Source organism: Danio aesculapii, chromosome 17 (genome assembly GCF_903798145.1).
Source record: "Danio aesculapii chromosome 17, fDanAes4.1, whole genome shotgun sequence".
NCBI classification, from domain to species: Eukaryota; Metazoa; Chordata; class Actinopteri; order Cypriniformes; family Danionidae; genus Danio; species Danio aesculapii.
The window spans coordinates 46,886,257-46,899,068 of NC_079451.1; the positions used below are offsets into that span (position 1 = coordinate 46,886,257).

The 12,812-nt window shown below is 35.7% G+C and overlaps 1 protein-coding gene across 1 annotated transcript in view; it reads left to right on the plus strand.

Annotated features, from left to right (window-relative positions):
* Window positions 1–12,812, plus strand: part of LOC130244119 (afadin) — a 52,832-nt gene that overhangs the window by 31,204 nt on the left and 8,816 nt on the right. Inside the window, exons 15-20 of the mRNA XM_056476405.1 lie at window positions 2,197–2,270; window positions 4,292–4,410; window positions 4,731–4,913; window positions 5,475–5,554; window positions 7,899–8,057; window positions 9,892–10,242. Coding sequence (XP_056332380.1) covers window positions 2,197–2,270; window positions 4,292–4,410; window positions 4,731–4,913; window positions 5,475–5,554; window positions 7,899–8,057; window positions 9,892–10,242 — 966 coding nt within the window. The remainder of the gene's footprint in view (window positions 1–2,196; window positions 2,271–4,291; window positions 4,411–4,730; window positions 4,914–5,474; window positions 5,555–7,898; window positions 8,058–9,891; window positions 10,243–12,812) is intronic.

Genomic DNA, 12,812 nt, shown 5'->3' on the forward strand with positions numbered 1-12,812 from the left:
CTAAAGCAGAGATGTTTCTGTGTCTTGGAGTTTCATTTTAAAAATCGTTTGGATTATCTGGAGAATAGTGCTTAGCTATTTTGGTTGTTTGTTTATCTTAAGCGATGCAGTGGCGCAGTAGGTAGTGCTGTCGCCTCACAGCAAGAAGGTCACTGGTTCGAGCCTCGGCTGGGTCAGTTGGCGTTTCATGTTCTCCCTGCATTCGCATGGGTTTTTCCGGGTGCTCCAGTTTCCCCCACAGTCCAAAGACATGGGGTACAGGTGAATCGGGTAAGCTAAAATTGTCCATAGTGTATGAGTGTGATGTTTCCTAGAGATGGGTTGCAGCTGGAAAGGCATCCGCTGCGTAAAACGTGCTGGATAAGTTGGCGGTTTATTCCGCTGTGGCGACCCCGGATTAATAAAGGGACTAAGCCGAAAAGAAAATGAATGGATGAATGTTTATCTTACAGAAGAGATGGTTTATTTGTTTTAACTGTTGTTTTTGGGAGAGGACTGGACACTTGAAGATGTCTAATGTTCTATATCTTAAGCTTTTATGGTTAGTGTTGTTGTTACTATATGTAAGTTTTGTGTGGGACTGTGCAAGATAACAAAACGATAATACAAGCAAAATATTCTGCCAAATGGGGTAAGCAAAATAATCTTGTTTTTGATGTTGACATGAGATTATTCTGCTTACCCCATTGGCAGATTGTTTAACTTGTTTTATGGAAAAACTTCCTTTATTTTGGCATATTATTTCTGAAAACGACAATATTTTTAGCTTGTCTATAAAATACTTCTTGACTTAATCCTCCACTGCACGCATTATGATAAATCAATAAAAAAAATATTTGACTATTTCTTATCTTAGAATGGATGAAGTGCTGTAAAAAAAAATTGGGAATTTTTTTTTGAAGGTACTTGAATACATATAAGTACATATGGCAACAATGTACAATAGTGGATCTAACCTAGAAGGCTATCATTTAGAATTTTCCTTATAATTAATAATTTTGGTGTTTATTGTTTGATTTAATTGATGTTTCAGTATTATAAGCTTTAACACAGAACTTACGAATGACACCTTATACATGCTTTCCAACAACTCATATTCCAACAGCTTTCATTCATTCCATTCTTTTTTGCTGAATATTATTAAAAACAAACCTAATATTGTATTATCATGTATATAACATACAGTGAATATAAATATTTTCTCCAGTAAATATTATAACAAATAAATAACAAGTCTAGTATGTCCAGATGCATCAGAATAATGTAGCTACTAGCTAACAATGTTTATATATTATACTATATACTATACTACGCCTGTCTTATCTGCCTCTGTGCTAACTTACCTGAACTGTCTCTATCAAATGTCCAGTCTGCATCATTCTCATGGTCAGTAAAACCCGTCTCATCCTCACTTTCATCTGCAGGAAGAGCCAGTTCTGTCCTTTTCTTCTTTCACTTAACATGGTGGTGCTCGCTAATACACTGTTCCTGCATTCATATCTATTCAAAAGTAGTATTGGCATTAAAATTTGATCTTATAATGCAAATTTCATTAACATATGACTAATCAGCATTATATTACTAGCATTCATGTTGTTATTGTTACAACTTAAAAGATCACAGCTGACCTTGCTAGCTAGCAAAGCTATTGCAATAGTGCACATTCCACTATTGCGCAGTGTTGCCATTTGGCAACACATACATTTGATCGAATTACAAAATATAATTTGATAACTTTTTTGAGTTGTGAATATGTCATCATAACTTACTGGAGGTGATGTTTCAGATTTTTTTGTGGATCTGACATCATTTAATTCTTTGTTTTTATTGACGTTTAACATTTGCATTCAGCAATTACTCACAATAAACTCCAGTCTCTCAGAAATCGCGTTACGGAAAAACACTGCACGTCATGTGACTTAACCAAAGCACATCATTGGCTAAGCTAAGATCTTTTCTTTCCAACAAAACAAATTAGAACGTTGGTCTTAAAGAAACAGTGGCAGGGAAATTAACATAAATAACATGTTGCCATATGGCAACACAATGCGGTAGAGGGTTGAGAATCTTTAGACATTTGGACTAGAAACAAGACAAAAAAATCCAAGTAAGAAAAGCATTTGGGCCTATTCATGAGCAGTGTGATAATCCAGGGTTTAGGTAAGCTGGGGTTAATTACTTGAAATGTGTGTTTAGGATGGCAAACTGAATCCAGGAGATCAGCTGCTCAGTGTGGATGGCACAAGTCTAGTTGGAGTATCACAAGAAAGGTAAAACTCATCAAGGTATTTTCAGAACATATCCAGGCTTTCTGTATTCCTTGATTGACAGATGGTCGTCCAATATGAACGGACCCTACTGAAAAAAACAGCTTAAACCAGCCTAGGCTAGTTGGCTGGTTTTAGCTGGTTGACAAGCCTGGTTTTAGAGGGGGTTTGGCCTCTTCCAGGCTGGTTTTCAGCCATTTCCAGCCTGGTCTTAGCTGGTCAGGTTGGGAGATGACCAGCTAAATCCAGCTTGACCAGCCTAGTCAGGCTGGGAGCCCAGCCTAAACCAGCTATGTCCAGTTGAAACCAGACTGATCAAGCTGGTTTTAGCTGGATTTAGCTGGTCATTTTCCAGCCTGACCAGCTAAGACCAGGCTGGAAATAGCTGGAAACCAGCCTGGAAATGGCCAAAACCCCTCTAAAACCAGGCTGGTCAACCAGCTGAAACCAGCCAACCAGCCTAGGCTGGTTTAAGCTGGATTTTTCAGCAGGGCAAGTAATCTATTCTCAAACTAAACCCCCCTTTTTGAGTTTGTCTGAAATGTCAGTGTTTTTAGACTTGTTATTTTGTTTTCAGAGTTTTGAGAATTAATTTCAGAGAATTGATTTGGTCACTATATAAAACAATCTGTTCAACATATTTAAAATTTGAGTTTGTTTAAATGTGACTACTGTCAATCCTCTCTCATTATAATTTTTTTGATTCAATTGTGAAACTTTAAACACAACAAGACAATGATAAGTATACTTTGACTGATGTTTTGAAAGGGTCATGAAACCCCCTCTTTCAGTTCAAGTCTACCTCACATAACCACATTTGTTATATCATTATAAAGATAATCATGTTTATATAAACACTGTAAATGAGGAGGACACTATCTATTCCAACCATTAGCCCTGCCGGTAATCCGGAGGATTTTAAACATGGGTGAGCACCAGGGGCTTTGCTAGACATAAAGCTCTACTGGGGCACGTACCCCCTTCCCCCATCGCAAAACATATGTATATTATATTTATTAACATATGTATATTAAATTTATTAGAAATAAAAGTATTCTTATTATTATACAATTATTCTTCTAAATAATCTTAAATGTAACTGGAAAACAATGTTAAGACAACTGGAGTGATATGCTGAGATCATTTAAGAAATTACTTTTGCATAAATATTAATTACATTTGAATGAAATTCGATAGACAATTCAATATAATACAAAAAAAAAAAAGATGTGTTATAGGATTATCTGTTGTAGACTTGACACATGTCAGATAATTAGGTTTGTTAAGTCTTACCTCCCTGACTCCTCATCCCTCCTTTTTGCTTCATACAAAAAAATCTATCAGGAGGCATGCTTAGTAAGATCACCGTCATATTGTTTAAACTTTAGTTTTGTCCACTTGCAAAACAAAAAAGGCTGTTACGCCGGTTTTACAACCCATGAGCGGCGCGTAACAAGCAGGTAGCCTGCTTTTTTGGCGCGCATGTTTACTACCGGGACTCAGAAGAATGCAGCACGTGCGAGAGGCGCGCATGTTCTCTGCGCACACACGGAGATGCGTCAGTTTGCTTTTTGATTACATTGCTTTCACCAGCGTTGGTTTGGTTGCACATAGAGAATAATGTCTTTATTTCGGAATTACCACTCTTAATAAATACACTTGCATATGAAGTAAATCATATCTCAATGCATTTACTGGGGCACTGGAGATTTTTACTGGGGCACATGCCACAGTGAATTGGGTCTAGCGATGCCCCTGGTGAGCACGGCAGCACGGAAATGTGTCTGAATGGTAACAAACTCAATTGATAAAAGACAAAGTCTGCCATTCTCCAATTCTCGTACAGCTCTCCCGACAAAAATTCTTGCTGCAAACCAAGATATCGATCCTCCTATGAAATAGCCACAAGTTGTTGATGCGACAGTAAATAAACAAACTATCAAATTCTTTGTATGTGTTGAAAAAGTAACACTGAAACTGATTATTTGCCATTGTCATAATAATAATGATTGTTTTGACACCAGGGCTGCAGAGATAATGATGCAAACCGGATCAGTTGTGACCCTGGAAGTTGTCAAATCTGCAGCTGTGTATTATGGTTTTGAGGGAGTGTTTGTCCAACCATCACCACACACATATGAAGGTAGTAAATGCTAAGATATTATATTAAAGGGTTCGTTCACCCCAAAATTTACAATTCTGTTATTAATTACCCTCCCTCATGCTGTTTCAATCCCCTTCTGAACATTAATTAGCATGATTTAGGTGAAATCTTAATTTGTGTTCTGAAGATGAATGAATGAATGTCTCGGGGGGGATTGAAACGGGCGGGTAATTATTAACTGAATGTTTATTTTGGGTGAACTGTTCCTTTAATGCACTGATCCAACAATATTTGTTCTGTTAGTGCAATATTACTGAAGATATTATATAATCCATGCATGCTTGTGTCACAATTGTTAGATCCTGATAGCAGTGGAGCATCCAAAGAGAAGATCAGCGTCTTTGATGTCCATGACCGAGCTGAAACATGTGTTTCAAGACCATCAGAGACCACCAGAATCCAGAACAGCAGAGTAAACCCGAAACAAAACCAGAAGCTGCTTAAGAAGAAGCTGGAGTATCGCTCAAATCCCAACCTGACATGTGAGTCCCAGCTGGGCCAGTTGGCAATTCTGTGTGGAGTTTGCATGCTCTCCCCGTGTTGGCGTGGGTTTCCTCCGGGTGCTCCGGTTTCCCTCACAGTCCAAACACGTGCTCTATAGGTGAATTGAATAAGCTAAATTGTCCGTGGTGTATGAGTGTGTGTGAGAATGAATGTGTATGGGTGTTTCCCAGTACTGGGTTGCAGCTGGAAGGGCATTTGCTGCGTAAAACTTATACCAGAGTAGTTGGTGGTTCATTCAGCTATGACAACTTCTGATAAATCTGTGACTAAGCCGAAGGAAAATAAATGATTGTTAATGAATCATTAACTGAAGATTGAGCGGGAAAACCACTGATGTGAATATAAAGCAGTTATTATTGTGTTGGGCCAAAAAATTGGTTATTGCTCAAATCTCGAAAGAGCATGCATGCATGGATTACATAATGCCCAATATTAGTATAATGTCTTCACTAATATCGTTCTAACAGAACAAATATTGTTGGTTTGGAAACAATTGTTCAAATTCTCTATTTAAATAACTCTATTTAAATGTCCATTAGATAATCAGGAAATGCCTGTTGATTCAGCTCCCACTGAAAAGAGGATGTTATCTTTCTCCACTGACAACCTGATGGATTCTGTGAGTACATATCACGATTATTTTGCTATCATTGATAGCTTTTTGGTAATATTTTAAATGATTTTTTGAGTTATTTGTCTGTTTTGTTTGTTAAAAAATATATTTATATGTACATGTGATTATTTAAAACATTTATTTCGGTTTTAGGGATGTTAAACTATACAGAAATGAGTTAAGTTGGTCATATTTATATTCTTGTTAACATTTCCTTCAGATATTTTTATGGTTTTAGGTTTTAGTCAACAATAATAATGATGGAGTTCCATTTTATATATATATATATATATATATATATATAAAATCGGCGTTAATGTGCTGCGTTAGACTATCGCACGATTTTAAAAAAATATCGCCGTTAATCTATCCTCAAAGTTGGGTTGGGAGCTGGGTCTATTCTACGCAAGCTATGATGACTTTCACTTTGATATTTTAGCGCAGATGTATACCTGACCGGTGAGCCGTCTGACTCTGGGGTATCAGACACTGGGGTATCAGACACAAATAAGGAGTAAGGACTGGTGAGAGTTATGGAATTTAATAACGCACGGCAAATGGAAAGAAAAAAAATCTCCGCGTTTTGTGGTGTGTGTGTGTGTGTGTGTGTGTGTGTGTGTGTGTGTGTGTGTGTGTGTGTGTTTTTTACCGACAGTCGTGTGTGTGGATCTTGTTGGAAAATATGGCGAAAAGTCCTACATGACGGTAATAGTTTGATTGCGGTGTTTACTTCAATAATGCTACTAATATATGCATACTGCACGTCTTAATTTCATTTCTGTTTAGTTCAGTTATGACTTTAGTCGGAGTAAGGAAATCAAAAATCGCTGTTTGGAGCTTATGTAGGCCTACAGTTCAAAATTCATGTTTAACTGAATAAACAGTTATTAAACACACGTACATCTTATTGAACATCATTTATTTTCATCACCAATTATCACAGTAGAACAGTTTCTCAAGCTGTTTGTGATGCATTTTGGAAACAGGAGATGAGCCCCTGGTCTAATGCGCCACATGGCTTGAGAAACCCGTTCTTAAAGGCTTATTATTTGGGTAGCACACATATTCTGAATGCCTTCGGCAGAATTCAAATGAGCCATTTTAATCTAGATTAAAATATATAGATTATCTATATGCACACCTATAAAATATATATATATATATATATATATAATATATATATATATATTAATATATATAATATATTATATATATATATATATATGCAGTTGAAGTCAGAATTATTAGCCCCCCCTGTTTATTTTTTCCTCAATTTCTGATTAACAGAGAGATTTTTTTCAGCACATTTCTAAACATATTAGTTTTAATAACTCATCTTTGTCATGATGACAGTACATAATATTCATTCATTCATTTTCTTTTCGGCTTTGTCCCTTTTTTAATCCGGGGTCGCCACAGCGGAATGAGCCGCCAACTTATCCAGCACGTTTTTACACAGCGGATGCCCTTCTAGCCACAACCTATCTCTGGGAAACATCCATACACACTCATTCACATTCATACACTACGGACAATTTAGTTTACCCAATTCACCTGTACCACATGTCTTTGGACTGTGGGGGAAACCGGAGCACCCGGAGGAAACCCACGCGAATGCAGGGAGAACATGCAAACTCCACACAGAAACGCCAACTGACCCAGCTGAGGCTCGAACCAGCGACCTTCTTGCTGTAAGGCGACAGCACTACCTACTGCGTCACCGAGTAAATAATATTTGGCTAGATATTTTTCAAGACACTTCTATACAGCTTAAATTGACATTTAAAGGCTTAACTAGGTTAATTAGGTTAAGTAGGCAGGTTAGGGTAATTAGGCAAGATATTATATAACAATGGTTTGTTTTGTAGACTATCGAAGAAAAAAAAATTACTTAAATGGGCTAATAATATTGACCTTAAAATGTTTTTAAAATTTTTTAAAAAGCTTTTATTTTAACTGAAATAAAACAAATAAGACTTTTTTCGAGAAGAAAAAATATTATCAGACATACTGTGAAAATTTCCTTGCTCTGTTAAACATCATTTGGGAAATATTTAAAAAAGAAAAAAAATTCCAAGGAGGTTTATAATTCTGATTTCAACTGTATATTAGCATTTTAATATTTATTTTTAATATATTTTAATTTAATTTTGATTTTAATTTCATTTTTAATTAGTTGTTTTTAATTTTCATTTTATTTATGTTGTGTAATTTTTTTTTTGTTATGATTCTGGTGTTTTAGTTAATAATCATAACCCTGGTACAGATCCTTTTTTTATGTTCATAAACAGTCCTATGCTTATTCTTTTTATGTTGACATCATTTGATATATTTCTACATCTCACCCCAGGGGAAACCTTCAAACGCTCCTTTAAACACAGATATTTATCAGAGAGAATATCTGACCCTGCCGTCCTCCAAACTGCACAGCAATAAAGCCCCCAGAACCACGGAACAGCCTCTGCATATTGCTGCATTCTCCAGGGATCAGCAAAAGATCAACTTCATGGTATGTTGTGGGTCTGTTTTATTGCTCTGTTTGATATTTGTGCCTCCAAAATCTTTTCTTTAGAATCAAAATGACTTGGCAAACCGGTAAACATTTGTCTGGGTAGAGTCATATTTGAAAGTGAGTATTACGATATGTGAAATATATTTAAATATGTCCCACAAAGGGGGTGGCGCAGTGGGTACCTGTCGCCTCACAGCAAGAAGGTCGCTGGTTCAAGCCTCAGCTGGGTCAGTTGACGTTTCTGTGTGGAGTTTGCATGTTCTCCCCGTGTTCACGTAGGTTTCCTCTGGGTGCACCAGTTCTTAGGCATTCGCTATAGGTGAATTGGGTAAGCTAAAATTGTCCATAGTGTATGTGTGTGAAAGAGTGTGTATTGATGTTTCCCAGTGATGGGTTGCAGCTGGAAGGGCATCCGCTGCATAAAACATATGCTGGATAAGTTGGCGATTCATTCTGCTGTGGTGACCCATTTTTTAATAAAGGGACTAAGCTGAAAAAAAAAGAATGAATGTCCCACAAAGGTGGCACGATGGCTCAATGGTGAGCACTGTCGCCTCACAGCAAGAAGGTCACTGGTTTGAGTCCCAGCTGGACCAGTTGCCATTTCTGTGTGGAGTTTGCATGTTCTCACTGACATAATATAAATGAATACTGACATGTTAAATTAAATTAATATAAGTTTCAAAATGGGATGTTGATAACAGACTGACAGTACACTTTTTCTTGGAGTATTATATTATAATAGTACATAGTACTTTTAGTGTTGTCTGTTAAAAAAAAAAGCTATTTTCGCCAAATGTATTTATTTTTTATTTTTATAAATATTTCTATTCATGATTTTTCATTAAAAATGATGGAGGCCACAAACTACCACATAATGTAGTTTATGTTGTGTATACTCATTTGTGCTTCACCCTATTTTGAGTAAAAAAATAAAAAAAGTCTTTTAGTTATTTTATTAACTTTTAATGTTATATGTGAAACAGATATTTTAGATATCAGATGTATTCAACTTAGTCTTGTCAACATTTTGGATTTTGTTTTAAAATGACACTTTTCAAAGGGGATGTACTCATTTGAATTCATATTTAACTCAATATTTTTTTCAGGGGTTTTCACCTTTATTATGATAGGACAGTAGAGACTTTAGACAGGAAAGCATTGGGAACAGAGAGAGGGCAAGGATCAGCAAAGGACCTTGAGCCGGGCATCGAACTCAGGTCGCTGTGAGCTTGTCTGTGCTATATGTCGGCGCACAGTACCACTAGGCTATTGACGCCAACTAACTATTTTGATTCATTCTGTCTAACATTAGTTATCTGTGCTGTTGTTCTATTGGAATTTTCCTTCCAAAATGGCTGCAGCATGTCACTAGCGGTATCTAGTGGCTGTTTCCCAAATAGCAACAGAGTGTCGCCTCTTGGTGATTCTGTGCTCTTTGACAATACTTAGTATTGTACAAATATACAAATACAAAGTAATGAACTTAAAAAGGATAGTTCACCCCAAAAATAAAATGTGCTAACTATGTACCTACTGTACCTTTAAGTGGTTTCATAGCTTTCTGAGTTTTATTCTCTTCACTCAAAAACAAAAGTAAATATATTGACGAAAGCTGGAAACCTGTAACCATTGACATTCATAATAAGAGAAACAAATACTATGGAGATCAATGGTTACAGGTTTGCAGCTTTCTTCATAATATCTTCATTTGTGTTCAACAAAAGAAAGAAACTCACACAGCGTTGGAACAAGTAAAGGCAGAGTAAATTATGGCAGAATATTCTTTTTTGAGTGAACTGTCCCTTAAATAATCATTGTACCCACACAGAAACAGGCGCGTTCTCATGATGACCTGTGGAGTGCAGAGAAAGGACGTCCTCTAGTGGACAAACCGAAGTACTTGAAGAAACAGCCAGAAGTGAGCAAATGGATCAGTCTTGCAACTATCAGTCCAATGAACTCCAATTTCTCCAGTATGGGACACCGAAATGAGCTCTGGAAGATCCCGACAGCTGCCCAGTCTGTTGCTCTGTCACAGCCGAAGCGACTGGACGTCCCATATTCACCACAAGCTAACAAACCTTCATTCAGCACCTTCCGCCAGCCTGCAGACAGCAGAATTACATCTCAAACACAGCATCTGTATCAATGCATCAGTGCTTCAGCATCTCAGAGCAAGGTATTTATATTAGTTTTGCTTTTTTAAATTAGCTTTAATTTCATTCAATACTGTTTTGTTTTTTAAATTGCTGTACATTTCAGTTTACTTTAGGTGTGTTTCAATAATGGTTTTGTTTTAGTTTTAGTTTCTGAACACATTTTATCTAGTTTTAGTAATTATAATTTAACAGAGTTAAATCATAACAGAGAGTCTCTTGAAGTGCTGTGAAATGGCCATTTTTTTAAATTAGATGTTTGACATGATCTCAACTGAAACAAGAAGAGAGGGCGGGACATATAGTAGCTCCTCCCCTTTAAAAACAGCCAATAGTGTTTCGTTTTATCACAGCTCTGCCAGTGAGAGTAGTTGAGCTACAAAGTGCAACAAATACTGTAGTGATTGGTCAAGAGAAACTGAAGTACGAGATGACGTGAATAAAACTGTTGACCCGTTTAGGCGGAAGTGACAGACTGCAAGCTTTACGTTTATAACCCACTTATATACCCTAAGCGCAAATTTTGCCATTGTTTTGTAGCATACTAGCTTATAGACATCCTAACTAACATACTGTTATAGACTAACATACTGATATTAACACATAAAAAATATTATTTTAATTTCACAGGATCTTTAAATTAATGTAAAAACTATAAAGAATTCAGACAAACCTGTTCATATTAAAAATCATATACAGTTGAAGTCAGAATCATTAGCCCCCCTGTTTATTTTTTCCCCCAATTTCTGTTTAATGGAGAGAAGATTTCTTCAACACATTTCTAATTATAATAGTTTCAATAACTCATTTCTAATAACTGATTTATTTTATCTTTGCCATGATGACAGTAAATAATATTAGACTAGATATTTTTCAAGACACTTCTATACAGCTTAAAGTGACATTTAAAGGCTTAACTAGGTTAATTAGGTTAACTAGGCAGGTTAGGGTAATTAGGCAAGTTATTGTATAATGATGGTTTGTTCTGTAGACTAATCGAAAAAATATAGCTTAAAGGGGCTAATAATGTTGACCTTAAAATGGATTTTAAAAAATTAAAAACTGCTTTTATTCTAGCCGAAATAAAACAAATAAGACTTTCTCTAGAATAAAAAATATTATCAGACATACTGTGAAAATTTCCTGAATCTGTTAAACATCATTTGGGAAATATTTACAAAAGAAAAAAAATCTAAGGGGGGCTAATAATTTTGACTTCAACTGTATGAAGTGAAACATACCTAGTAAAAAAGTTTGGCAGAAAATAGTTTTATGTTTATATAGTAAATATGTGTTTGGCTGTAAACGCATCATGTACAAGGGCTTCTTTAAAGGTGCTGTCTGTAAGTTTTTGACTCTTCTAAAGCAGAGATACCATAATATGGTTGCAGATATTTAGGAAACACGCTAAGTGAACATTCTTGTTCATCTGAAAAACAATGCTGAAGTCAGATATTCTGCTTTTAAGATATGCATTACGTGCTGAAACAGCTGTCATTATTTTGTTCTTTTAACCCGCCCAATGCCAGTTTTAGGGCTGCAACTTAAGATTGTTTTAATAATCGATTAATCTGTCGATCATTTCTTCGATTAATCGATTAATCTGATTTAAAAAAAGAGAAAAGCATTCATTTCCCACCCCCAAATAGAACTAAAATCTTTAGAAAGTGCACAAACATGTTGTCCTTCACCATCCCTGAGCTGCTATAATAATAATAATAATAATAATAATAATAATAATAATAATAAATAATAATAATAATCATAATAATAATAATAATAATAAAATAAAAAAACGAACTTTGTAGTGTTGTCTTGTTTTCAATCCAAATATCTAAAAAAAAAAAACTTAAATCAAGAGACATACTAGACCGATGAATTAGCATAAGAAATTATGTCTTGTTTTCTGGAGAAAAAAAACACCTAAAAATTAGGTGATTGTTTGCTTAAAACAAGCTTAATTATTTGCCAATGGGGTAAGAAAAATAATCTTAATGAGGTATAATCTCAAACAGAAGTTTAAAGCATCGCTTAATTTTCTCATGCCGTTTTTCTTGTCTAGTCTTGATTTAAGATTTAAGATATTTGGACTGGAAACAAGACGAAATGACTTAGTAAGAAAAGCTTTTTTGTAGGGGTGTAAAAATCAATAGTTTCTTCTGTGCACCATGATGCAGATGTGGACAATTTTGGTATCAGTTCAGTAATAGATCGTAACCGGTTATTCCATACTGACGTCATTTATCTCAAATACGCTATGTCGCGGTAGCTTACTATGGCGAGGGAGGCGAGCACAAGTAATTAAAACACTGCAACTACTTAAAAACACAGAAACTCTGCTCAATTAACTGCGTGTGTTTGCTGGACAGTCTTTCACTGACACTGAAGTTACAGCTCCTATTTCACTGCGATTTAAGAAAATGAAAGTAAGCATCTCCCTCTCTCTCTCTCTCTCTCTCTCTCTCTCTCTCTCCCTCTCCCTCCCTCTCTCTCTCAAAATGTACAAATATTATATAAATATAAATATATTTATACATTTTTCTTGTGCTGTGAATCAAATATCAAATTGTGTATGGAAAGCATCGTCAGTGCA